This window comes from Alligator mississippiensis, chromosome 12 (assembly GCF_030867095.1).
Source record: "Alligator mississippiensis isolate rAllMis1 chromosome 12, rAllMis1, whole genome shotgun sequence".
In the NCBI taxonomy this organism is placed as follows: Eukaryota; Metazoa; Chordata; order Crocodylia; family Alligatoridae; genus Alligator; species Alligator mississippiensis.
Window position 1 is genome coordinate 57,223,434 of NC_081835.1, and position 25,937 is coordinate 57,249,370.

Sequence of the window (25,937 nt, forward strand, 5' to 3'; positions counted from 1 at the left end):
GGGGCTGGGCTGGGAGGTGAGCAGAGATTCTAGCCAAGAGATTTCTATTTTGAGATTGCGGCACTGCGTTGGCACTGCTTTCTGTCACTGACACCCACCCCCATGGGCAGTCTCAGCCTGACCATCTTTGCACTGCTGGACTGGGGCAAGGCAGGAGCCAGGGTACTTCTAGTCCTCTTCACCATGCTCCAGCTGCTTTGCTTCCTCTAGTGTATTCTCCATCTTTCTTATCCTGGCTCCCCTTTCCTCAGCACTGGAAATAGTAACCAGCCCCCATGCACATTTAGACCCAGAAGTGAAGGGGTGGGGGAGCAAAAAGCCACATCTCTTAGCAACTGCAGGCAACTTGCCCAGCCTGTCTGCCCTGGAGTGGCTGCTGGCTCATCCTTCCCCTTCTGTCTTTGCTGATCCATCGCTTCCCGCTTTCAGTCTCTGTGTCACACTCTAGCTTTAGCAGCCTGAGGACGCTGAACCAAGTAGGGATTCTGCTTGCATGACTGGAATGATCCCAGAGACCCTTTCTCTGGCATCTTCATCAGGGAAATCCACAAATCAGTACAAGTAAGAACAGAGCAGCCTGGAGCAAATGGCTGTGGGTGGGTGGGGTAGGTCTGGTGAGGGGGACGGTGTGGGGAGTGGATGACTGTAGGCCAGGAGCCAGGGGTGCTGACCTCCCAGTACTTCATCCAGCTGAACCTGTAATGCCCTAGCTGAGGAGTCTGCCCAGCAGCTTTGCCCCATTCTGCTTGCCCTGCATCTTTGCACGGCTGTGCTGTGAAAATGGGCTTGAAACAGACCCAGGACTCTATGGACAAAGAGCAGGAACTGTTCCCTCCTGACAAATTCTGGAATGGGCAATTATTTGGCCCATGGCAAGTGCTTATCCCCCTCCCTCCCTGCAGGCAGGGTCTCGGTTGTATGCAGCAGCTGCCTGCCTATGGAGATTTCTCCAGAGCAAAGCCTGGCCCCACTCAGTGACTCTAGTCAGTTGAACCTTAGTCATCTTTCTGTCCACATTTTATTGCTCTTGAAGCAATAGAGGAAATTCCCCCACCTAGCAAAATGCAGGTCCCTGGAGCTACCCTCCTAGCTGTGTGCTCAGCGTGTGGTATGTGCTGAGCTTTTGTGTCCTTGCTGTCTTCTCCCGCGCACTCTGCTTTCTTACCTTTCCTGTTGGGTTATGGCCTCTAATGCTTTCAGAGCTTGGAGCTCCATCTCAGATTGTCTGAGGCAGCTGAGCCCATGGAGCACTCAGGGGACATGTGGAAGGTGAGATCTGCTGGGTCTCCTTCAGCAGGATCCTCAAAGCAAGGGAGAAATGCTTTGTTGTGGGTGAAAAGTCCTGCTGGAGGAGGAGACACCAGAATAAGGGGCTCTTTTTTCTAACAGTCAAAAGAATGAATGAAACTTGGCTATTAAATTGGAAGGCCCTAAAGGCAAGCTCATTCTCAGGGTGGATGCAGACAGGTGGGATCTCCTCCCAGGAGATGGCTTCCCTTATGCCTGGGAGAAGATCAAGGGTGGCCCTCCGGTACGAAGAGAACCACGAGTGACAACTGCTCCCCTCCCTGTCCTTGCCCCAGGCCTGGAGCCACATCTTTCAAAGAGCTCTGGGTCAATACAGGCTCCTGGCTCTGCGCCACGCACAGGCAAACGCAGGCTGTCACTGCAATATGCTGACGGAGGCGGTAGCTTGGAGGGATCCCACAATGCCCTTTTTGTGGTGCTGGCTGAGGGCCTCACCTCCCCAGACAAGGCTCTCCCATTCTGCAGCAGCGGAGCGGAGCTGAGACTAGCCATGGGAGCCGCAGCCTGGCCCAGGTAGCTGGGATTCGAGCACCCCGGGTGGGGTGAGACGCAGCTGTTCAGGGGCCAGGGACAATCCCCTGCAAGGCCTCTTGCCATGCAGGTAAGGGGTGTGGGCGGGGAGGTCCCCTTCCAGGCCGCAATGCAAACCTCCCCCCGGTCTGCAGGGCACAGCTTGCACCGGGTCTCCAGGGACTCGGATTCCCGTGTCTGCCCAGCATCTCCCTCCCCGGACCCGTCTCCCGGCAGCTGAGCCGGTGCTACCCCAAATCCCTGCCTCCCTCCGGGCTCCGGCTCCAAGGCGACGAGTCGGGCTGGGAGAGCCGGGCGCAGCTCGCAGCCGGCAGCCTTGCGCGCCCGGGGCCAGACCGGGACGCTCCCGGGGGGGTGAGCCCGCATCGCCCAGGGCGGGATCCGGCCCCGCTGCGGGCGCTGCTCGCCCGGGCAGCCGAGTCCCGGGCCGGGGCGGGGCGGCTCGGGCCCGGCGCGGGAGGATGCGCGGGGGCCGCCACCCGCAGGTAGGTGCCGGGCGCGGGCGGGGTCCGGGGCAGCCGGCTGCAGCCCCTCTGCTCCCAGCGCCCGGGGAAATGCCCCCCTCTGCCCTGGCCCTGCCTGGGGTCTCCCCCTCCAGCCTGCGGGTGGGTGCCGGCTCCATCGCTTTGCCTGCGGCTTGTTCCGAGCCATGAGCCTGTTGCCCCTGGGCACATCTGGCCTGGCGGGGGCTCCTGGCCCCCCATGCAGCACCCACCCGAGCTCTGGGCATCTCCTGGGCCCGGCGGAGACGGGGGTGGCGATGCGGGGCCCCGGGCGCGGGCGTTCTGGAATCCGCGCTGTGCTCACAAAGTGCCCCGGTTCCAGAAGGAGCTGGCCCTGGCCCTGGCCCTGGCCCTGGCCCTGGCCCTGGCCCTGGCCCACCTGCCTGAGTGGCTCCGGGCAGTTCCCCCCTGTAGACAAGTCCGTGCTCAGAGAGGCCCGTCACTGCCGCGAGCTACGGTGAGTCACTGAGAAGACAGGACCGTCAGCTGCAGTGATGCACCGGGCCAGCAGCTGGATGGCAATGACAGCCGGCCCAGTGGCCCTTTTGATTTGCCTTCCTGAATCCGGCAGCCCTGCCCTGTTGAGCATGTGGGTGTCCAGTCTCCGCTACTCTATGGGTTCCTCTTCGCAGCCTCCTGTGGCTCAGTCTCCCACTGCCATGCATTTTTGTGCCCCTCCAGCTGCTAAGTCCCTTTGGAGACTAGATTCTCCCTAGTCAGTCCCACCCCAGTGTTGAGCTCCCGCTGGTTATTCAGAGCTCGCTTACTTAAGCTCCACTTCCTCCTGGAGCCTTGCCACAAGCCGTGATTTCTGTTTCCGCTTGGATTCATAGCCACCTGTCCCATGACACAGTAACCTATAGGGCTGGTTTTTCACGTTGCATTCCCCCACTGCATGCATGCTGTGCTTAGCTGCCCTTTTTCAGGTGGCTGCACTGATATGCTGACACCCTGTGCTCTTCTCTGTGCAGCCTGGCTGTCCCCAGTATGGGTGGAGCACCCCATGCATGATAGGCTCGGGCTCGCTGGTAGGAATCCCTCGCTAAGCTGCCCCAGCAGGAAGGATTCACTATTGAGCTACAGCCTGATACGTACACAGGAGCCATGGTAAGTCATCAAGAAGACGGTGTTGTCTGGTAGAGGGGCTCTCATCCTCCTTGTCTGTTAGAAGGGCTGTGGGAGTCAAGCTGGGTCTGCAACATGGTGTACAGGGGAGAGAGGAGGCATGGCCATGTGGTGGCAAAAGGAGGGGGCAGATGGGTTTGTGCGATAGCAAGTGGCAAGGTCAAGGTGACAATTCGCATTCTCAGAGGGACTGTGGTCCTGTGGTCTGCACTCACAGCAGAAGGTGCAGATCCCTGGTCTCTTATACTAGGGACCCTTTGCTCCACCTGCAAGCCATGCTCAGAGCCATCACCGCCTTAGTGGTTTCTTCCTGTTAGGAGGAGAAATCAATGATGCAGCTGAGGCATTTTGTTTGCAGCAGTCTTGTTCACTTACCAGCATTAGACACACAGCCCTATTCTGGACACAGCAAAAATAGCTAGCAGCAGGCAGTTCTCTCACAGAGAAATCCTCAGGTATATCCCTCCAGCTAGTTCAGTGCCTGAGAAGCTCAGTCTCTGCTTGCCCTCTTGCCCTTTCTCTCTCTAGCACACTCAGCTTGCAGTTAAATATCTTAGCCAATGCATTTGCAGCTGAGGAACCCTGTTAAGCTACCTGGGCCAGGTCCTGCTGAGCAAAGGGCTTAGTGCTTTGCTGAGTAGCCTCTGAGGTCTGTAGCTGTCTAATGAGCTCTGGGATAGTCATTGGAGTAAATTCCTACCATTAACCCCTGGAGTATATAACCCCCCTTCCCATCAGATCTGCCCAGCCTGGAGTGGTGTGTGCACACAGCTCCTGTCTGCAAGGTAATTGAATGCTTTGCTTTTTCACCAGCAATTCAAATGTTCCCAGGCCAAAGTCCCAGCCTTACTGGAGTTGGTGGGACTTTAGCTGTTGGCTCCAATGGAGCCAGGATTTCACCCAAGGCATGGCACATGCCATGTTTCCCCTTTGCTGTCTTGCCTCTGGGCTAGCCTTGCTGTTGCATCCCCTGCTTAGCTGTCACCAGTCTCGGGGGCACAAGGTTCATGCACATGATCTACCTCATCAGCTCTCTGCTCTCTTGCAGTGTTCCTCTGTCAGCTCCCCGCACTTCCCTATTACCTTCCTGCCCTCTGAAGTTTCTTACAAGATTCCTCTTCCTCATTTCTGCCCACCTCTTCACTCTCAGCTCCTCTGCCCCATGGCCATATGTGCCAGGACTGGGATGGTCCTTTCAAGCCCAGGAGCCATGTGTTCCCCTCCCCCATGTAGCAGGGCTCTCCCTTTTGACCCCCTGCGGTACCTTGTCCCTTCTAGGCCAATGCCTCAGGCAGCAGGATGAGCAGGCAGTCCTCCGTGATGAAGCGAAAGTCCTTCTGGAGGCTCCGCCAGCAGTGGAAGCTCCTGGGCCTCTTTGAGATCGACCAGGAGCATGAGTTTCATGACCTGACCTGCATGCTGAAGGCAGGGCTGAAGGCTGCTGTCCAGGATGCCATTGACAACCCACCTCTGGTGAGTGTGTCCGGGGGGCCAGACCATTTACCTGCAGGACCAGCCTTCCCCAGGGGCTGGAGAAGTAGGGGTTGCTGCAGATCACCTCTTTGGGGCTAGGTGCAGGCAGCCAATTGCAACCTCCCCAAGCAGGGCTGAAACAGGGAGAGGATTGAAGCACCTCCTGCCATGGCCAGATGGGCTGCATCCCACTCCAACACCCCACGACTCATAAGGACATCGCAAGGCTTAGGACACGAGGTCCATTTGCACTGCCCTGCTGACAGAGGATGCAGCTCCTTCCTTCCCATCTGGATCAGAGATGGGAGATGAGGCCAGGAACAGGAGTGACCCTCTCCATACCATTCACAGCATGGGGTCCAAGGGGAGGAGGCAGGGGCAGGCAGAGGCAGGCATGGCTCCTAGAGTGGCCGTTGCACTTGTCACTCATTTCTGGAGGGCCGGCTTCTCCCCCTGTCATGGCTTTGCACAGCATGTAGCAGGGACAGCTAAGGGAGCTGAGTGCAGAGATGGCTGCAGCAGGACTCTGAGTCTCTCTCTGCCTCCCTCTGCCAGGATGTCCTGACTGAAGCAGACTTTACCGCTGTACTGAAGCAGGCCCATGAGGTAGGAACTCTCCTCAGCAGAGGAGAAGGAAGCATGGGGTACATGGGGAAGGTGCTGGACCCTCACTCACCCAGCCAGAGAGCTACCCTGCATTCCCCCCCAGCCCTCTTCCCCACACCTTCATTCCCCTATACACCCCACATCCATACCTGTGTGCACATACACTGCACATATACAGAGACCAGTTCATATCCCACATGTGTGTGCTTATGCCAATGGACATCTCTGGCCTGCACATGGCAACATCTGTACTCAGTAGCCCTGGCAGAGGGTATGGATGCTGCTGCCATTCCCGAGGCCCTTGCTGCCCATCTCCCTGCCAGCCCAGAGAAGGAGTGGCATTCCCCACCTCTCCAATGGACAAAGGGTGTATCAGATACCTGGGGGCAGTAGAAGCTGGTGTTGCTTCCACCTTCTGTATTGCTGCAGGGCTTTGAGATGCGGACGTATGCTGGCCCTGCCTTCGCTTTCTTCAGACGCTCACTGGGCATGTCGGAGAAGGAATACCAGCTGTCCCTGTCCTCTGAGAGCGCCTACCTGCAGTTCATCAGCAACTCCAAGAGCAAGGCAGACTTCTTCCTCACGTGAGTCTCTGCCAGACAGGCCTATGGTCTCAGAGTGGCCACTGGTTCATACTGCTTCTACCCATGTCCCACTATCATCCATGGGAGACGCACATGAATATCTGCTGGCAGAATTTAGCCCCAAAATCTACTAACCCTGTGTTGTGAGGAGCTGATGGCCAGACCTGTAAAGGTGACCAGGTGCCTAACACCTGTGGAAATTAATATGATGTAGGGGCCTTAAATACCTTTAAAAATCTGTCCCTGACTAAGTGAACTGTCAAGAGCACAAGGGACCAGAAAGCTCTGTGAGGCCCTCTGCTCACAGAGCAGAGCAGACCGCATTGCTTCTGCTGCAGCCATGAATGTTATGTGCGCCCTTGACAACAATGCATGCACGTGTGCACACATAAAGGATGTGTTGTGCTGTATGTGCTTGTCTGTAGCAAGTGCACATGAATGGGTGGATGTTGTTTGTGAAGACCCCATATAGGTACCCACTGCATCAGGGTTTGTGAGAGTACGTTCCATAAAGCGGGTGCACTAGAAGACAGTGCTTCTAATGACCTGGCTTTGGGGCATGGGCACTGGGTGTTGAGCAGGGTGGAGGATGGTGTTTGCAACCCAGTGCAAGGTGGTTTCGGGGGCTGGCTGCAAGGCTGTATGTGTTTGGCCATGCCTGTGTGGGTGTTGTTCCTGTCCATTCTCCGGGAATGGGACTGCAAGTCAGTTACTGGAGTTGAAGTGGTTTTCCTGTGTGCAGATGTGTTGTGCGTGGCTTGGGCCCAGGGGAACATGGCTGGGTTGCTGGGGGCACTTCAGGACTCAAGCAGGCCTGAGGGGAAGGGCAGGGGCATTCACTCCACCCCCCGCCATGAACTCCCACCTCCTTGCCCTGCAGGAACAACAAAGGCTTCTTCCTCAAGACGCAGAGTAAGAGGGAGATCCGGTTCCTCCTTACCCATCTGCCCAAGTATCTCCAACACCTTGAGAGATACCCTCACTCCCTCCTCGTCAAGTTCCTGGGTAAGAGAAGCCTCAGAGGAGCCTACAAGTGGCTGGAGCGAAAAGCTGAGCATAGACAAGAGCCAAAGGTGGCTGATCCAGCTGGCTTAGCAGTGTAACCCCTATTAGAGCCAAGCGTGGGTCTAACACATGGGCTGGTCACTAGTTAGAGCAACAGTGAGGTGGGCCCCTTGCCATCCAGGGGCGGGACAGAGATTGCAGCTGGTGGTTGCAAGCCCTGCTCTCGCTCTGCCTGGCCCTGCCCCATGTTGATCCCACCTTGTTAGAGTCTCTTGGCTCTTTTGTACCTGGGTGAAGGAGGACCCTGGAGGTGCTGCCCCTGCCTGGGCAGAGTAGTGTCTGTGAACAGATGGAGCTGCCTCTGGCTGAGATTCTGGATCCAGGCCATTCTCCTCTGAACTCTGCTCCTGTGTCCTGCCCTTCAGGTGTCCACAGCATCATCACAGCCGGGAGGAAGAAGGTATGTTTCACCTGCTTGCTGAAGCCCGCCACCCACATTGCTGCCTTACCCTTGGGTGCACCCAGCTCTGCCTCTCTGTTGCGCTCTGAAAAATCTCCCTTACTATAAGCCGAAGCCTCTGGGCCAGGAGCTCATGCGTGCTCTTGCTCTCTCCTCCAGAAATACTTCATCATCATGCAGAGCGTGTTCTACCCTGACGAGAGGATCACTGAGCGGTGAGCTCCAGGCTGGTGGGGCTCAAGGGCTCAGAGTGCTATGCATGGTCATCTCCTCTCCCCAGCCGTTCCCACTCCTTGGGAGGGTCTGCCTGTCTGTCCAGGAGCCCCAGTGCTTACACACCCAGAGCTACCTACAGCTCCTAGCTGTAAAACACAAGCAGCAGGTGTAGGTCATCAGGTTGTCCTCTGGTGGCTGCAGTGAGATAAGTCCAAGGAGCATGACAAGTGTGAACTTGAAACCTGATGAAATTAGTTAGCATCCAGCCCCATCCAAAGCCCTGGGTTTCCCCACTTCACTGCCTCAGACTCTGTAACACAGCAAGAGGCTTCCCCTCTGCTCTCTGAGCCATGCCCATGATGTCCTGTGGGCATGGGCTGGGTGAGGCACAGCAGCAGTTAAGCAGAGGCTCATTCGGTCCTGTGGGAGTCACCTGTCCTTCTTGTTACATGCAGGTATGACATCAAGGGCTGCCAGGTGAGCCGCTGGACGGAGCCAGTCCCAGAGGGCAGACAGGTCATTGTGGTGCTGAAGGACCTCAACTTTGAAGGGAAGGCCATCTGCCTGAGTGAGTCCTTCCCTGGCCCAGGCTCATGGAGGCAATGGGCTCTGCTGGGCCACTTGCCCCTTGATACTGTCCCACCACCAGGGAACTCCATGTCTCTACATAGCACCAGTGAGCAGCTGCACAGAGCCTCCCCGCTCACTGCACCACTGGGCAGTACACAGGCACTGGGAGGGGAGGGGAGAGAGAGACCCCTTGTTGCTGGAGATGCTGGATCAATGTCCCAAGTGCTCTGCCCACCAAAGGAATATGGCACTTGCCTGCCCAGCTGCCCTGGAGCTGCCACCTCTAGGGACAAGCAGGTCACTCGAGTTGTGCTCCTGTTTGCTTCTGGCCTCACTGTCGGCATGGGAGGCCAAGTCATGCTTTGCAGTGGCTTTATGCTTGGGACACTGAACTGGGCTGAGCCCCCACACTAAAGCTCAGGCCACCAGAACCCACTGGCTGGAGCCTGGGTGTTTAGCATAAGCTGAAGAGCTTTGTGCTTCTGGCTCTGTGGTCTCCCGTTCAGTCCCCAGTGTCTCAGCCAAGGGGTAGATGCCCTGTTACCGCACTGGGATGGTAGGACTGTAGCGCCTGTCAGGGCTGTGGTACTCTCAGCTGGTGTGTCAGTGTAGCACTCTCAGCTGGTGTGTCCCTCCTCTCTTGCCTTGCCCATCAGCACCAATCCCATCTGCACCAACTGCTTCTCCTTCCTGCAGCTTGTCTGCTGAGATTCTTGCCCTTTGAGCTCATTTGTAATAGGAGCTCCCAGGGCATGTGGCGTCTATCGGGACTCTATATGGACCCTGCCAAGGGTGCCTGGAGCTGCTGGCTTCACCCACCAGCAAGTAGCAGGGGGCTCTGGATTCCTGCCCACAGCCTGAAAGAGGGTCTGGCCACATTCTAGCATTGGCACTGAACAGATGGCTGTGGTGCTATGCAAAGAACAGGCAAGCTGCCTCAGCAGCAGCAGGGCATCTGGGCCATCCTCATACTCAGCCCCTCATGCAGCCAGGCTTTGCTCAGCTTCTGTGCTCTTCCCCTCCATGCCAGGCTTCCCATCTGGTCTCTCTCAGCCTTTCTGTACTTTCTCCCACCACTGGCAGGTCATCAGCGCTCCTGGTTCATCCGCCAGGTGAAGCTGGACACCCAGTTCCTGCAGGGGCTGAACGTGCTGGATTACAGCCTGTTGGTGGCCTTCCAGCCACTTCATGCAGATGAACTGAGCCATAACTTTGCCAGCATCATCACCAGGACTGCAAAGTGAGTGCTCAGCTTCTGGGGGGGAGGGGGGGCATGGCTGAGCTGGGCTTCTGCAGTTCCACTTGAATGGCTGGAAGCAGTGGAAACAAGAGTGGCTGCAGGTGCCTGCTGGGCTGCTTGGGTGCAGCCTAAAAAAGTCCTGGAACTCAAAGCCTCCATCCTCCCCATGCTTCAGGGCTCTCGGAGGGCCTGCCAGCACCCTGCTATCAGGAGGAGAAGCCTTGGGGCTGCTCTAAATTGATATCCTGTTTCCCAGGGGATGTTTATGAGCCTCAGATGTAGAAAAAAGCTATCAGACAGCTCCTCCTCTTCACTACCTGTCCCTGTCCACTCCTGACATGCACCTTGGCTGAGAGGAGGCCCAGGAGAAAGCACCTACCCCACTTGCTTGTGAGGCTGTCCCTAGTGGTTCTTTCCCCTGACAAGGCAGGGCCTCAAGATCAGTGTGCAGTTGTAGGTGACTGAGCCTCAGAAACCCCACACGTCCCAAAGTACCTGGTGCCAGAACTCTTTAAAGCAGCCACTGGCGCACATGCTCCTGCCCCTGATACGGGCTGTGTCCATGATGCCATGCTGGCCTTTCCCCCGTCCCCCTCTGCAGGTCTGTCGATGGATGGGGCTGCCACCAGAGAGCCATGGTGCCGGGAGCCATCAGTGAGGAGTCTGCCATCCTAGTATCCGATCTTCTGTCGGGGGCCAGCGTGTACCACACATGTGAGGCTGCTGTTGATGGGAAGGGCAACCTGCAGGACGTCAGCCTCCGCAGCAGCCCCGAGTCCAGCCCTGAGCTGTCCCGGGCCCTGGCCCAGAACCGGCGCCTGCTGCCCAACTACAAGAACCCCCTGCATGTCATTGATGGGCCAGAGCAACGCTACTTTGTGGGTATCATCGACCTCTTCACCGTGTATAGCCTGCGCAAGAGGCTTGAGCACCTCTGGAAGTGCATCCGGTACCGGGGACAGACTTTCTCCACTGTCTGCCCAACCCAGTACGCCCGGCGCCTCTGCCAGTGGGTGGAAACGCACACCCTCTGACCCACGGTGGCTTCCCAGCCAGCCCCATCCACCAACCCCCCTCCTGGCACTGCTCTCTTCCGCCACCAGGGGGCAGGATCGACACAGCCCCAAGGGAAGTAACCCAGCCAGCACCTGGGAGTGGGTTTGGGCTGGAAAGAAGAGCCCTGGGGAAAGCCTGTCTCAGGCAGGGAGCTCTGCCCTGCAGCAGCAGGCAAGGACGGGGCCCAATGTAAGTCCCAGAAATCCAGTAAATGGGCAACCTGCAAACCAGCTGCCAGCTTACATTGCTCTGGTCTTGGGGGATTTCCGGGTGGCCAGGTTGTGTCTTGGGTAGGGAGCATGCTGCGTCTCTGTGCCCAGGTCCTGGGGTGTGGGGGGTGGTCTGAGATGGTGCCGTGTCAGCGTAGAGTGGTTGTATGATCAAGGGCTATGCTTCTTGCTTGTCCCTAAGGCTGAGCTGGGTCTGATGAAGAGCTGTGCTCCTCCCAGCAAAGCTGCTCACACTGTGGGGGAGGAACTTAGGATAGTCAGGAGGCTGGCAAATGATCCCACAACCCTCAGCCAGGGAAGCACGGGACCTGAGAGTGCTCCTGGAGTGGTGACCCTGGCTGAACTCTGGGAACTCCTGCCTGCATCAGTGTCACTGTCCTGATAGTCCTGCACCACCTCCATCTTCATGCATTAGAAGGGGCCGAGCTGCTCCCTCTGTGCTGACATCCTGGTGCCCTTTTTCTGTAACTGGAAGGATTTGCAGTCCTGAGACAGGTAAAGAACCAAGAAGATTTGCCAGTCAGTGCACAGGGAAACATAGGGCTTTTAAGGAATGCAGACCTTTGGCTTATTTCAACCCAAGTATTCAGATATGTTGAGTTAAATAATAAGATGGGGGGTGGGGGGCGGGGGAAATCTCAAAGCCAATAATAATTTTAAATCGGGGATGTTTTCCTAAAGGCAGCCAAGAGCATGTAGCTCCAGAGTCTCACCCAGCATCTAATACAGGGCCTAAAAAGGTAGTCCAAAATGCTGGTGCGCTAAACAGCCAATGAAACACGAAGGGGGAAGGGGCAGCATTATGCAGTGGTTAGAGTATGGGGCTAAGAATCAGGGCTCCTGGGGTTTCTCCCTTGCTCTGTCACTGACTCACCATGTGACCTGGATTTCTTGTGCTTCAATTTCCCCAGTTCTGAAATAGGGATCAAAATATTCATCTGCTTCACTGTGGTGGCACTGAGGCTTTGCTCATTAATATCTAAAAAGTGTTTTTTAATCCTTGGCTAAAAGGTGGTGCATAAGGACTTGTCTGCACCAAAAATCACTTGGATTGGTTAGACTAGCACCTAGCAGCCCTGCTCCTAGACCCCTTTGTGCAAGGTGCTGTATATGCACAAAACCAGTGGATCCTGCTCTAAACTGCTCACAAGCCTGCTCCAGGCAGGTTCAGAGCCACTGTCAGAGGTCCCATGCTCCAAACTGTGCGATTAACTGCACTGCATCAAATCTTCCCTTCTGGTCTCTCTCGGGCCAGTTTTGTGCAGACCAAGACTAAGCGCTCTTTTCACTCAAGTGCTGATTCTGGGCATTGGCAAGAAGACACTTGTGCGTGTTTGACAGTCCCTGACCTGGCTCCTGAAAAGTCAGTGCACAACTCTGAAATGTCACTGCACGCAAACTGGCCCTGACCTGATTAGATGATAAATCTAGCTGGATGCAAATCAGCTGCCTATTGCTGTTTGCCATCTCCCACACACTTCTGCAACTGTGCTTCATGTTGCAAATGCTGGTGGCAAGTGAAAACATGTGAAACAAGCTAACCACAATTTAACAGGGGTTCCCATACCTGCTCCAGCCTGGTGCAAATGATGGAGCTAGAAACTAGGACAGAGTCAGCTGTTTCCCTACATGGGGAACCTGAGCTACCGGCCAAGTGACCTTATGAATCAGAAACCTACTAAGAATCCCCCCAGAGAATGACTGCCTCTCCAAAGCAATTGCAAGGAATAATGTTAGCTGGTTAGAGCCCAACCCAACTTTGTTTCTTTTATATCCCCCCAACCCAACTAGTCACTGGGGCCCCACAGAGCTGTATGGGACTGACTTTCTCCTATGGGAAGCACCATTTGGGACACCCAGCAAGCAAGCCGTAGGGAGAATGGTTTTGTGGCTGGGACTGGAGAGCCGGGGCTTTGCCACAGACTTCCTTGTGTGCCTTGGGCAAATCATTTTGCCTCTCTCTGCCTCAGTTTCCCCATCTATAAAATGGAGCTGACGATTGTGCTCACCTACCTCACAGAGTGAGGCTGACTGCACATGAACACAGCACTGAGAGACCCCAAGGAAGGGCACTAGACAGCTGGTGCCAAGTTGCAGTCCCCAGGCAGGGTGACCAAGTGGGTCTTCGCCAGCTCTACGCTTTTGGAGCCGGAGCGTTTCTTTACTGGCGGGCAGAGGCAGAGGAACAGGAACATGATCCGGCTGCAGAGGGAGGGAACAGCCCCGTCTCTGCCACGGCCTCCCGGCTCCCCGGGCTGCACGCGCGGTGCCCCCCGGCCTGGCAGGGAAGGGCCTTGCTTTCGCAGCGGCAGCTGGGTCTCTGCTCGGCGCTGCGCCCCCCCGCATACAGAAACTGCTCTCGCCATGCAAATGGGCCCAGGGGAAACCCCCGCAATAAACAGCTGACCGCCCCGGGCTCCTGTTGGCGTCTCGTCCCGCGCGGGGCTGTGCCGCAGCCGCGGCCGAGCACGCGCCGCCTGCGGGACGTTGGAGCACGACCCGGCGCGGTCCCAGGCTTGTGCGCAGGTAACCCCGCCCTGCCGGGGTTTGCCCGTTATGAACCCACCGCTCCTGCAGCGCCGGGGGCAGGGGTCTACCCCTACCCCTAACGCTGCAGCGCGGGCGGAGGAGCCCGGGGCTGGGCTGGGGGCGGGCCGGGGGCGGCCCCGACGGCGCAGTTGGCTGCGCTGCTGCCGGGGCTGGCGGCTGTTCCGGCTGCGCTGCGCTGCGCTGCACTGCCGGGATGGGGATGGGGATGCGGGCGGCGGAGGCACGGAGCTGACGGCGCCGCCTCTGCCCCAGCCCCGCTGCACGAAGCTGCCGGGGCCGGGGCCGGGGCCGGAGGGGGTGAGTCGCAGGATGGGGGTGCTGGGGCAGGGGGAGTCGGGGGTGCACGCCGTGCCCAGCCCTGCTCCCTTGCTGGCCTCAGCTGCCAGCTCCGTGCCCCGTCCACCCGCTGCCCGGCTGCACGCCGGAGGTGGCTGCGTCTTGGCCCCCGGGTGTGGGGAGGCCTGGCCTGGCGAGCGTGGGGTGAGGTCTGCGGTGAGGGGCTGGAGGGCGCGCGGGCAGAGGGGAAGGCCGCGGCACCGCTGGCGATGAGCTCTGTGGAGGTTTGAGGCTGGGGCAGGGACGAGAGCCAGGGGTAATGTGGAGCGAGTCCGGGGGCTGTGAAAAGGAGGAGTCGTTTTAATGGGATCTGGGCCTGAGCGGGGCGATCTCAGCGGGCAGAGCCATCCTGTCGGTAACCCTCGACGCGCCTCCCGGGGCTGACTGCCCAGAGGATGAGGGGGGTAACAAAGTGCCCTGGTGCTTCTTGTTTCCTCTGCCCCGTGTCTGGTTTGCAGCCAGGTGGCTAACCCGTTCGAGCTTTGCCGGGTGCGGTCCCTGAATCCCGAGACGGACCTGTGACGAGTCAGAAGCTGAAGAATGACGGTGTTGGTAAGTAGCCAGACCCCTTGACCTGGTGACAGTCACAGACCTTGGGACTGTAGCCTGTAACACATGGCAAAATGGTCTAAGATCCTTGAGCTAAGGAAACGCTCTTGACAACCTGTCGTGGGTGGGGGCCGGGAGTGGCTGGTGTTTTGTCACAGTTGATCAAAACTTATCGAGAGCTAGGGTGGCCGTCCTAGAGGAGAATCCGGTTGTCCTCTGCCCTCTATTGATACAAAACCCAACTCCTTTATGTCCTCTATTTTAGGACGTAAAGGCATCAGGTTTCGTATCGATAGAGCACAGAGTAGCAGAAAACCAGAACATCCTCTGTGATGGCCACCCTCTCAAAAGCGTTGTTGGAAAGGCATGTCATGTCCACGTACCGGGGTGGCATTAGGACTGCTGACCCTCCCTGGGAAGGAACTGCGAAGACCAGGGAGGCTATGGGGAGACAAGGGGCTGAGAAGGCCGTTAGCAAGCAGGCGTGCCCCTTCTCTTCTCCCGCATGGGACGGAGCAGTCTCTCTGTCTCAGGAATGGGCTACAATAGACCAGGCTGGCGGGGAAAGCTGAGGGAAGATGCTGGTTCAGAACACAGAGGTCACAAAAGCAGCCGGATCTTGTTTCTCCCTATGTGACTTTAATGACTAGGTGTCTGCAGGCCATGCCACAGGATCTGCCATTTCAAAGGCAAAGCTTCCCATTCCCCGAGGAGTGAGAGTGGCAGGCACCTGCATCCAGGACTTACTCGCTATTGATTGCTTGAGCATTATGCAGTATTTGGAGGAGATGTGTTTGCAGAGCAGGTAGTCCTGCTCCCTTGGCATAGTAGCTTATTGAGCAAAGCCATCTTTGAAAAGTTTAACATGGAGGAGGTAGTGCAGGGCCTGCAGGAGTTGAGTAACCTCCTGCAAATCCAAGTGGGCATCCTCCTTCCTGCCTTCACATTCCTCTTTCAAACTCGTGTCTTCAAGGACTGCAGCAAGTGCTCATTGAGCCAGACTCTCCCTGCTGTCTTGTTACTCTGTTTTCCATGCTTTCTGTCTCCCCATTTGTTTGGTCCCCTGTTGTGTTGCCCTGTAAGCTCAGTGGGCCGGAGATGTCTTTTGCATGAGTGTTCATGTGGGGTCTGGCACAGTGGGGCTTCACTTAGTGCTGCCGTAGCACACAGCGTGCGGTCAGTCCTGGCTTCCTTTCTTCCCATGAAAACAATGCAAAGGAGCAGACTCTGCTAATATACAGAACAGGACAAAACCCCCACAGAAACAGAGACCTGCCTTACCACAAACATCTGGCGCGTCCCTAAAAATAACCTCAGCATTGCTTTATTTGCAGTAGTGCAAACAGTAACAAATATAGCCAGCGCAGTAATGCAGCTTGGAGACAGCATGCCAGGTCAAAGAACCCAGAAAAACAAATAGCACAAACGGCAGCAAATCCAGCAAACTCAGTCACAACAAGGCACTTAGGGCAGTTCGGAAAAAACGGGCAGTCTTTCATGACAAAATCCATTGTCTCAGTTTGTTTGTGAGCAGCTCTTCTATTTGAAAAAAACCAGCAGCCTGAGTCTCATGGAGAATCTCTTCCATAAATCAGCCAAATGTGTTCTGAGCGTTGTGTGGGTCAGTTGCTAAGATGGGGACTCGGGTATCAGCATCTTTAGCAGCATCCTCTGTGGCCTCTGTAGGCCCTCCTGAAAGTTGGCTTCATGCTGCTTTCAACATCTGGAGCCTCATACTAGAGCAAATCTTCGCATATATGCTGAACTATATTGGGTAAGCTCTTCCACTGTTACTTGGCTGTAGCATGATACCTGCCCAGTGAAAGCAGGTTAGTGCCAGTATTTGGTTTCGCATTTTTCCAGGTTTTGTTGATCCTACGTAATGGGTCCCAAAGTGTTAGTTTTCATGGCTTTGTCCGCAGACGTGTCTGAGCTGGTGCCTGAGATAATCATCTGTACAGCATGGTTTTGGTAAGGTGCCGACTGACTCCTTGGTCACCTGGCTGAATAGCTGCAGTGGTGTTATGGGGTAGGAAAACCAGTTTTTATGCTCTTAAGTCTCCCAGCAACATTGGCTAGATAGGCACTGCAATTAGTAGGAAATGAGAGATCGCATTGTGTTTGGTTCACATCATGGTTGAAGTCTCTGAGCCCAGTCACCCATGAATTTTTTTTTATTTGCAGCGTAAGTGACTGGGGATTTGCCTTTCCTTTCACACGTCTGTGCTCTTGTAATTCCCATTTTCCTGTCCCTGCCCTGTTGCAGGATACCAGCATGGTCAGTCTGCCCCTTGCCTTTTTTACAGCCACTGATGCTGTCTGATTTTAAAGTCAGTGATGTGTCTGGGAGAGCTCGTAGAAAGTGCCTCTCTCTGCTGCTGTGCAATGTCGGGGGCTGCACTCAGTCTTTTGCTTTTCCTTCTAAACTGACCCTGATGTGGGAACATCTCTAGCTTTGACAAGTGTAATCCACTGTGACAGAGCTGCCTCGATGTCTGTGGTCTTGCTGGCTCTCAGGCATTTTCATTTTTCTCATACCTGTTGCTGCTGCTTCTTGTGTCCTGTCTGAGATGGTTGATGACGGGTATTTAGCAGAATTTGCAGGTTCTTGAAAATCTGACAGGGCCGCAACATGAGCACTTCTGCTATGGCTGTTATGGCAATTGCTGACCATTTTGGTCTGTCTGGCACTAGTCTTGATCTTGATGACTGGGAGCATCCCAGCCTTGCCATTGTCTTGGTTTGGCTAATTTGTGATCCAGCCACTTCAGAATTTAGTGTTTTTTCCTCCAACAACCGTATCAGTCCTTCCCTTCTTCCTTTTAGACTTGCTGAAACCACGATCCAAGATGGTGGTTAACTCAGCACTGCTTGATCTTTGCAGCAGCAAAGGTTCAGTGAATCAAATATCTTTTTTCCTACTTTTGGCTCGTGCAATAAATGGAAATATGTGAAAAAATGATATGCAAATGACCAGGTAAATTCATGGTTTCGGTCTTACGGGAAAGCATGCAAGTAACAAGACTATGCAAATAACAGGATGCAATTAATCAGATTGTACTGTATTTTGATTTCTTTAATGTGCCTTCCTGAGGTCCTGGCACTCTGTGGGTGCATCTATATGAGATGCTACTGCACAGTAGGTTGTTGTTCCCATCCAGTAGCATTGCCAGGCACTAACTGTATGGCGACAATACTGAGCAGTAGTAATGAGCTGTTGTACAGTAACTTGTTGCTACAGCGCAGTAGCATCTGGAAAAAAAAATGTGCAGTGACGGTACTGTGCAGTAACCAGCGTTACTGCGCAGTCATTTAGTGCTTGCTTATGCAAGTCCACCGCTACAACTGCACAGTCCACCACTCGTGTAGAGGGATCCACCGCAACCTTCCCGGCTCTCAAGTATTCAAAGCCCTCCTCCATCAGCCCTCTCGGGTCCAACTCACTCCACCCCACAGTGCTGTTCTGTGCCCTGGAAGATGACGGAGCTGGGTGTTACCCTCCACTGCAAAGGCTCTGCTATTCTGTTGAAGCTGGAAGCGCTCAGCTGATAGCAGCTGTGGTCAAACCAGAGGTGACGGGAACATCCAAGTCATTTAGAGTATGTAGTGGAAGCAGCTTTCCAAACACCCCTTGATGCTTGGACACACATCATTTCAAAGCAGAGAGCACTGAGGAAAGCTTCCTGCGCTGGCTGGGGGTAGGGTGGTGGGTTTGTCCTCTCCTTGAATGCTCTCGCTGGTGCCATGACTGCTGCTCCCACGCGGCTGTTCTGTTTTGGGCAGTAGCGGCTGCAGGCTGACACCCTAGAGCAGTGATTCTCAGGTGGGGTGCCCTGGGATCCTTTTACAGCTGCTGTGAAATATTACCACGACTAGGTGTGCAAACACCTACATGTGATTCACAAGGTAAAACCAGAGGCTTTTAATGGGAATCCAGAGTGTCAAAAACCCACTGAGCTGTTTAAGAAATGTGTTTCCAGTCATGGTATTTTTTTACGCCCTGTTAAAAAAAATTAGTTTTGGAAATGGAGTGCTGCTAAATGCAGACACGTTATGGAGGGGCGCCTGGAGTAAGTGTGAAGCAAGTTGAGAACTGCTGGCCTAGAGTACAAGTACTTCGGAGCAGAGGCAGTGTCTGACTCTTATGCAAGTATTTCCTCTCCCTTGGGCTGAGGGGGCTGCAAGCATTGGCATCTTTATCTGCAAAGGACTTGTGGAGAGGGGTGTGATAGTGCAAAGCGTCCAGAGCAGGTTCCTTACTGTGACCCTCCGATAGACAGCCCAGGGAGTGACCACTTGAGCACAGGCAGTGGTGGGACCCATGTGATTCTGGGCATGCACTGTGCTCCACAGGGCAGCCTCCATGGCCTGCCTATGTGCTAAGACTGCCAGTGCGGGAGGGACAACTGTGCTGGTCCAGTGCAAACATGTCACATCTTGCCTGGACCAGGCACTACACACAGCTCTTTGCTCATTCAGTACTGTTCTTCCTCTCCCTGACAGCCATGGTTTGCTTGCCTGGCTGTTGCCAGACAGGAAATGAGTCATTCTGAAGCAGCTTCTGTGCCAGCACTTGCCAATTTTGGCTTGTAAGCAAAGGTTTCGTATTGAGCTGACTTTGCTGTGCTGCCCATCCCCTGGCCGGCTCTCGAGAGCTGAGCCAGAGCCAGTGAAGCCTGTGGTTGTGCAAGGAAGCTAAGCCAGAGGTCTCTGCTCTGAGGGGGAAGTGCTTGCCTGGCAGGGACTCCCTGCAGTGTATACCCTGCCCTCCTGTCACCGGGATGGGATACCATGTGGAGGTGTTACAGGGGAAGTAGCCTTGTCTTGTGGCAAGTGCAGGCAGTTTGGAAGGGGGGTTCTCAGCCACAAACCCACTGTGTGATTTCAGGAGGCCACTTACTGCCCTACAGCTTAGCCTTTCCTTCCCTAGGTAAGCAAGGATGGTGTGACCTTGTGAGAGTGCTCTGAGCAGAGCACACAGGGTGAAGCACCCTGACAGAAGTCCCCACATGAGTTTTCATGTTATAAAGAGTGCAGAAGTGTGGAAAACCCCTGTCAATCTCCCCCTAAGCCCCTGCTTCTATTGCAAAATATGGCTTCTCCCCTGCCTCCATTATTCTTTAGTTCATCAGTTCCCAGTCCGTCTGGGCTCGTGGCTCTACTTACGTGAGCTAGTTTCTTGCTGGGACACATGACCCCACATGGGTTCCTGCCACATTACCTGGAAGTCGCTGCTGTAGCCATATCAGAGCTGGCTCTTCCCTTCTCCTCTCATCCACATTGCAGTGAGGGGCTGCAGTGATGCTATGTCCAGGTAAATAAGCCTGGGGATCCTGCATGGGTGAGAACCCCCCATTTCCATCCTACAAGACAGAGGGGTGCCCTAGAAGGGAGAGGGGGAACCTGTGAGGGAAACACAAGGACCTGCTGTCCTTGGCGGTGTTCCCTAGAAAACCTGCACTGTAATGACAGTGTGAGGAGAGAGCCCCTGTCATCATGGCACAATTGTCCCCTGTGCTGGGGTCAGAGCCCTTAGCCTCCCTTGTCCTCTTCTTTCAGGTCCGTACGTTCGTGACTCTGTTGATTGTGGCTACTGGTACCATTCTCTGTGTCCTGCTCTGCCCGCGCTTTTGTCTGCAGCACTGTTGGCTGAGTTTCAAACCTGGGGAGAAGCAGGAAAGTTCCCGGCTCACCACTTCTCGCACCCGCAGCTTCCAGAGCTACAGCCGTGTTCCTGATGGGAAGGTGAGTAAGGTATCGTTAATACTCTTCCAAGCAGACTGGGGAGTGTTAGTGGTTCAAGCAAGAGGCCAGGCATCTGGGTAGTAAAGCACTGGAACAGGTTATCCAGAGAGGTGGCAGAATCTCCATCCTTGGAGGTTTTTAAGATGCAGCTAGACAAATTCTTGGATGAGATGATCTAGTTGGAGCTAGAGCTTTGAGCAGGGGGTTGGACTAGACCTCCTGAGGTCCATTCCTACCCTAATTTTCTGTGATTCTGCGACTTGGGTTCCTTTCCTTCTTGAGTCCGTCCAGTGATCACTTCCTCAGCTTCTCCCTGGTGAGAACAGATTGCATGTACCACTGTGCCTGGAAAGGGAGTGACCCAGCTAATATTTGCACAGTGATTTAAGCTTCTAAGGTGGGAAAGATGACACCAAAGTACAAAGCGTCAGCAACAGAGCTTGTGTGGCCTGGGAAGTGGCAGATTGCTTTTGCTGCTCTCTTTTTCTCCCCACTGCGAGCAGTTCTCTGGGCTGCATTTTAGAGCATGTCCAGTGAGGTGACTGTAGTTCCTGTGTAAATGCTGCTTCTGTGGAAAGCTGCACGGCCTGTGTTAATGCTGGGGAGTTGCAATGAGGGAACCTGAGGGTTAACAAGAGGCCATGGAAGTGCCTGTAAGGATGGCATGGCTCTGAACAGCATGGAGTAATGGGCAGGAAGCTGTGGAGAGTGATGAGAGCCTGCTGCCAGCAGGAAGATGTGCCCCACTCTCTTTCTTGGTCTCTGGCCATTGCTAACAACTGGTCTTGCTGCAGCCACTTGTCCGAGCCCCATGCCACCGGTGCGCTATCGTATCCAGCTCAGGCCAGATGCTGGGGTCACGGCTGGGGAAGGAGATTGACCAGAGGGAGTGTGTGCTGCGCATGAACCAGGCGCCCACCACTGGCTATGAGGAGGATGTGGGGACAAGGAGCACCATCCGAGTCGTCTCACACACCAGCATCCCCTTGCTTGTGAGGAACCACTCGTACTTCTTTGAGCAGTCTTTGGAGACCCTCTACATCGTCTGGGGGCCTGCCAAGGTGATGGGCAGGGAGAAGGTGGGGAGGACTTACAGGAGCCTCCTGAAGGTGAAGCAGATGTATCCCAGCCTGGAGATCTACACACTGACCGAGAAGATGATGGCATACTGCGACGAGGTCTTCCAGAACGAGACGGGCAAGAACAGGTGAGCAAGCGCCTCCCTCCCCCCCCGCCTCTTGCACAGGCCTCCACATCACACCACTCTGCTGTGGTGATGAGTCTGTGAGCTCTCTCCAGCTGTGGGGTATCAGTTCATGTCCAGCACAGGTCAGGAGAGACCGCTGGTCATTTCCTCCTGCTTAAAGGGGTTTCTCCGGATTTTGGCAGCGAGGTGGCCACAGTGCACAAGGCTCTGTACTTGGCACCGAGAGCCCCCTAGTCTCCCACTGGGCTCTGTCCAGTTGGCAGTCTCAGGAGAGAAGCCAAGCACTGGCTGACTGGGCTGGACGGTGGGGCAGCCTGAGGATGCTTGCCTTGTTGTAGCTTGTCCTGTACTAGAGCTGTGGACAAATGGGGTCATAGTCTCCAGAGCTGTCCGTTCAGCCTCATACAACAGCACTTTGCTCGCTTAAAGGAGCAAAAAATGCTCAGAGACCAGCTGGAAATGGAGTCTGAGGACATTCATGCATCCTGCCGGTGCTGGTATTTTTCTGCCTGCGTCCTCCTACTCCTGGTATTGAGTTGGTTTCCTCCAGCCTGAGTGCAAAGACTATTTACAGGGGCACGACCTTGAACTTTGCACTACAGCTTCTCCAGAGGAAATGAGCAAGTGGCTTATGGGTGAAGGCCTTGTTCCCCTCAGTTGGCTGCTGATACAGTATGTATAGTATCCACTCCCCAGCTCTCACCCCCACTACAGATGGCAGTTGTTTGAACTCCCTTCCCGCGTGCTTTCCAGCCTTGTCTCATTCGGGTTCTGCTGGAGACGGAGAGCCAGTTCCAAGGTTTTATCTATGCTGTGTTATCTGAGCCCCCATCAGCTGCTCCCCAGTTAACACCCAATCCCAGCGGGTGGGATGGCTCCTGCAAGATGCTGTGTGCTCTTGGGACAGAGCCCATGGGGAGGAGGGAATCGGCAAGGAGATCTGGTCCCCACCGGTACTAATCAGTTGGGTGGGACTTTTTATGCTATGCAAAGAGCAGCTGTCCTGGGCTAAGAGCCAGTGCCCTTTCTCTGCTTTCTCTTCTCTGCTTCCTGCTGCAGTGACTGCTCCAAATGCCCATGCCCTGAGCCGGTGCAGGACTGGGCACTACTGTCAGCTCCTTCTGTGGAAGTCTCCAAGTGCCGGGGGCCCCTCCTGCAGTCTGCGCCTCTGCTGTTGTGGGCCAGGGGAACCTCATGGAGCCAGCCCCCTCCCCTGCAACCACCCTCCAGCTCTGTTGCTTTGTGCCTTGCAGGATGAAGTCTGGCACCTACCTAAGCACTGGCTGGTTCACCATGGTTCTGGCCATGGAGCTGTGTGAACAGATCCACATCTTTGGCATGATCAGCGATGGCTACTGCAGGTATGGCCGCCCGCAAGGGAGGGTGTGATGCTCCGTGGGTCCAGATTGGGGTTGCACACCATGGCTGTCACACCAGCCCAGTGAGGTCCAGAGTCTTCCCTCGAGCCTTGGCATGGAATCTAGTAAAGAGAAGCCCAGGCATGTGGGGAGACGCAGGCAATTGAGAAGGCCTGGAGATACGAGGGCTGCTGAGGAGAAGGTCCTTGCCCCGCCCGTAGTGAGATGCGGGGGGCTGGGGTCCAGGGCTGGGGAGCTTTCTGAAGGGTTCCTGTCAGCAGAAAAGGCAGTGTGCAGCAGGGACACAAAATGAGTAAGGAGCAGGGGCCACAGGCAGAGCCTTGCTCTGAGTGGAGCCTGTACTAGCTGGAGTCTTGGAGCTGGGCCAGGGGAGGTCATGGAGGAGGGCCCAGGGCCAGCTGCAGCCTGAGGCAATGAAGGGCTGGTGGGGTGGGGGAGGTGGGTTTCCAGCAGGGCCGGCATTCCTGGCATGCAGGAGGAGCCTGCTGGTGCATTCCTCTGCCCCAGCCCTGTCCTGGAGACAGGACTCATCCCTTATTCAGCCTACTTGTAAAATCCTCTACTGCTGAGGCTCAGGGGGGGCAGGATGCACCCCCATGGCTTTGTGTAGCTGTGGGATCTAGTGTCCCGCGTGCCCAGAGAGGAGAGCAGGGATCCCTGATTGCAGCTGGCCCCTGAGGGCTCTCTGCTCCTGAGCTGTTCAGGCTGGCATCTCCCTCACCCGGGGAGCAGGAGCTGTAGGAGTCCCCTCTTGTCACCAGGGAGAAGAACCACCCCACCGTGCAGTACCACTACTTTGAGAAGGGCAAGCTGGACGAGTGCCGCATGTACCTGGTCCACGAGAGAGCCCCGCGTGGTGCACACCGCTTCATCACTGAGAAAGTTGTCTTCTCTCGCTGGGCCAAGCGGAGGAACATGGTCTTCATCCATCCCTCATGGGTGGGTGGGTAGGGAGGGCGCGTACCAGCCATACTAACTGACAAAGGCACGTTTCAGGTGGTGTCAGGTGCCCACTCTTTCCAGAGGCTCTGTCTGTGTTGGAGCCTAGCACCACAGGGCCTGGCCTCTCTGCAGGTTTGATCTTTGGTCTCTGCTCAGGCCAGGTGCTGAGCTGGAGGAAGGCAGAGAAACCCCAGGGTGCAGTTCAGAGCACTCGAGGCCTCAGCTGGAGAGAGCCTGCATCTCATAGGCCCTCGGTGTGCTGAGCCCTGGCCTGAGGAGCTGCCTCGGAAACGTTTTAATCTTTGATACCAGGATGAATATTCAGTGCTGTATTAAACATTTAGGTCTCCATGCAGTAACAGGTGGCAGGCCTGGGACTGGATCTGTTCTGGGGTTGTCAGGGCCTGTTCTGGGCTGGAATTCATCACTGCTGTGCAAAGGCCATGCCCCACTCAAAGTTCACTTGTGCCCTCAAGCCTGGAAGGAAGAGTGGTCTTGCTATTAGAGCACTGGCCTGAGACTCAGGAGGGGGTGGGGGTCAAATCTTAGCTTTGCCTCAGTTTCTCTGTGTGACCATGAACAAGTTGTCTAGGACCTGATCCAGGTCAGTGGAAAGACTCCCATTTATTTCAGTGGGCATTGGGCTTGGGGCCTTAGTCTCTGTTCCCATTTCAACTCTTCTACTTGGATGTAGTATCTCTCCCTTCCACCCTAGGTCTTGCCTCTTTAGACCGCAAGCCTCTTACCATATGTATGTGCAGCACCTAGTGCACAGGGGTCCTGATCTCTGTTGGGGTTTCTGAGCCACACTGATTCCTATGGTCTTGCATGAAGCAGCACACAAGACTTGTGTGGGTGATTTTCCTCTACCGGAAACAAAATGGGGGGTGATGACTTTTCAATGCTCTGATGCTTCCTTCAGTTTTCTTCTAAAGCTTCCTCTTGTTTGGACTTGGCCAAGCAGAAGGAAACAGCTTGTTATCAGGTGCAGGGTGGTGCCTGCTCTGCTATTCACCTGAGAGAAGAGGCCACATTACTTCCTCATCTCCCAGTCAGGGCAGCAACTGTCCTGGTGCCAGCCACATTAGAAAGCGCGCTTCTATTCAGACTCTGCATTGTGGGCTGAAAAGCTGAAGTTTACATTTCTTATCTCAATTCTCTGTTTCCAAGCGCAGGGAGTTTTGACCTCATGCTCTGATCTGGGCACTTAGGGGTGAGGACTGGTCTGCACCTCCTGCTGTCCTTGCATTCTTACCTTTCTAAGAGTTTGAGAAACATGCATCTCCAAGCACTTTGCAGTGTCCTAGCCTGCCCCATGACCTGAGACCTCCACGGCCTGAATTCTCAGAGAGGCAGTGGCTTGCTATGGACTTCAGTGGCATTGGCAGCTTTTTGCTGCAGAAGAGGCGCCAGCCCCAATAGTACCCTGAATCGATAGCACTTTAATCCTGCAGACATTTATTTAACTGGAACTGAGCACAGCCACCCTGGCATCCAGCGGGGGAAGGCCCTGGGGCCCGATTCTGTCCCTTTTTCCTGGGTGGGTCCCCTTCAGGCCCTTGTGTTGCCTTTGTTACCAAGTGCCCTTGGATTAATACCAAAGCACCTGGACCTAATAAAGTCCTTTTAAATTTTCTGATCTCGTAGCATTTGTGCAAACTGGAGGAGTTTATTTGTCCGGGCTCAGTCAGAAAGGTCCTACAGGGTCCTGCTGCTGTCCTTCAGCAGTCTTCATCATCACGGATTCTGCTGCTGAGACTCCAGGCCTGTGTGCGTGTGTGTGGAGAGGGGGGTGAGATGCTTGCTCCTGCAGAAACTCCTGCTCTCAGCATTCCTTCCCGACACATGACTAGCATTCCTTCAGCCATTTCCTGTAATAATCCGTGCTCGGGCAGCCCATGTGCCCTGCCTACATGCTGCTTGGGTCTCTGCCTGCTCCCTCATGGCTGTGCGACAGGAGGAGATGGAGCAGGCTGGTTAATGGAGTCTTTGGTTTAACTTGCCCATCAAGTTGGATTCTCCTGCCACCCAGCCTTGGTTTGTCTCTAGCAGGGAGCAGGATGTAGACAAAACCTGCTCCATGATGCAGCCCTTTAAGCTCCAGGTGTTTGGGAGCAGGTGACAGCTGAGGGAAGAATAGAGGCACTACTCAGAGAGGATATGGTTCCACGTCCCCCAGTAGTGCTGGAGGGGCAGTAAGAGGAAAAGATATCCAGGCTACTACCTCGTTAAGGGCCTGGATCAATGAGCTTTGTTGAGTGGGGCAAAGCTCCCCTCCTAGCCAGCCCTGGTTGAGTTATGGGTACAGGATGGATATATTCT

General features: G+C 55.2%; 2 protein-coding genes across 6 annotated transcripts; both read left to right on the plus strand.

Moving 5' to 3' along the window:
* Nucleotides 1-636: 636 nt before the first annotated feature.
* On the plus strand, nt 637-10,907 carry PIP5KL1 (phosphatidylinositol-4-phosphate 5-kinase like 1). Of its 4 annotated transcripts, none has more exons than XM_014608183.3 (11): nt 638-1,909; nt 3,314-3,449; nt 4,746-4,940; nt 5,496-5,546; nt 5,976-6,130; nt 7,011-7,135; nt 7,561-7,595; nt 7,755-7,810; nt 8,267-8,379; nt 9,465-9,621; nt 10,223-10,907. In XM_014608183.3, the coding sequence occupies exons 2-11, from the start codon at nt 3,447-3,449 to the stop codon at nt 10,653-10,655; spliced, it is 1,323 nt and encodes a 440-aa protein (XP_014463669.1). In that variant the 5' UTR covers nt 638-1,909; nt 3,314-3,446; the 3' UTR covers nt 10,656-10,907. The 4 variants fall into 4 exon arrangements, with proteins under 4 accessions (XP_019331356.1, XP_014463669.1, XP_019331355.1 ...); XM_019475810.2 differs by having other exon boundaries at nt 638-1,821; XM_019475811.2 differs by lacking the exon at nt 5,496-5,546 and having other exon boundaries at nt 637-1,909.
* Nucleotides 10,908-13,657: 2,750 nt separating this feature from the next.
* Nucleotides 13,658-25,251, plus strand: ST6GALNAC4 (ST6 N-acetylgalactosaminide alpha-2,6-sialyltransferase 4). Of its 2 annotated transcripts, none has more exons than XM_019475812.2 (6): nt 13,658-13,754; nt 14,252-14,345; nt 19,902-20,087; nt 20,882-21,294; nt 22,548-22,655; nt 23,435-25,251. In XM_019475812.2, the coding sequence occupies exons 2-6, from the start codon at nt 14,334-14,336 to the stop codon at nt 23,622-23,624; spliced, it is 909 nt and encodes a 302-aa protein (XP_019331357.1). In that variant the 5' UTR covers nt 13,658-13,754; nt 14,252-14,333; the 3' UTR covers nt 23,625-25,251. The 2 variants fall into 2 exon arrangements, with proteins under 2 accessions (XP_019331357.1, XP_059571566.1); XM_059715583.1 differs by having other exon boundaries at nt 14,256-14,345.
* The last annotated feature ends 686 nt before the right edge of the window (nt 25,252-25,937 follow it).

What these genes read in the sequence shown, in the direction of transcription:
- ST6GALNAC4 (XM_019475812.2), top strand. An exon ending in AACGAGACGGGCAAGAACAG is followed by an intron (nt 21,295 to 22,547) that starts GTGAGCAAGCGC and finishes TGTGCCTTGCAG; the next exon opens with GATGAAGTCTGGCACCTACC. An exon ending in ATCAGCGATGGCTACTGCAG is followed by an intron (nt 22,656 to 23,434) that starts GTATGGCCGCCC and finishes TCTTGTCACCAG; the next exon opens with GGAGAAGAACCACCCCACCG.
- PIP5KL1 (XM_014608183.3), top strand. An exon ending in TCACAGCCGGGAGGAAGAAG is followed by an intron (nt 7,596 to 7,754) that starts GTATGTTTCACC and finishes TCTCTCCTCCAG; the next exon opens with AAATACTTCATCATCATGCA. An exon ending in AGGGAAGGCCATCTGCCTGA is followed by an intron (nt 8,380 to 9,464) that starts GTGAGTCCTTCC and finishes CACCACTGGCAG; the next exon opens with GTCATCAGCGCTCCTGGTTC.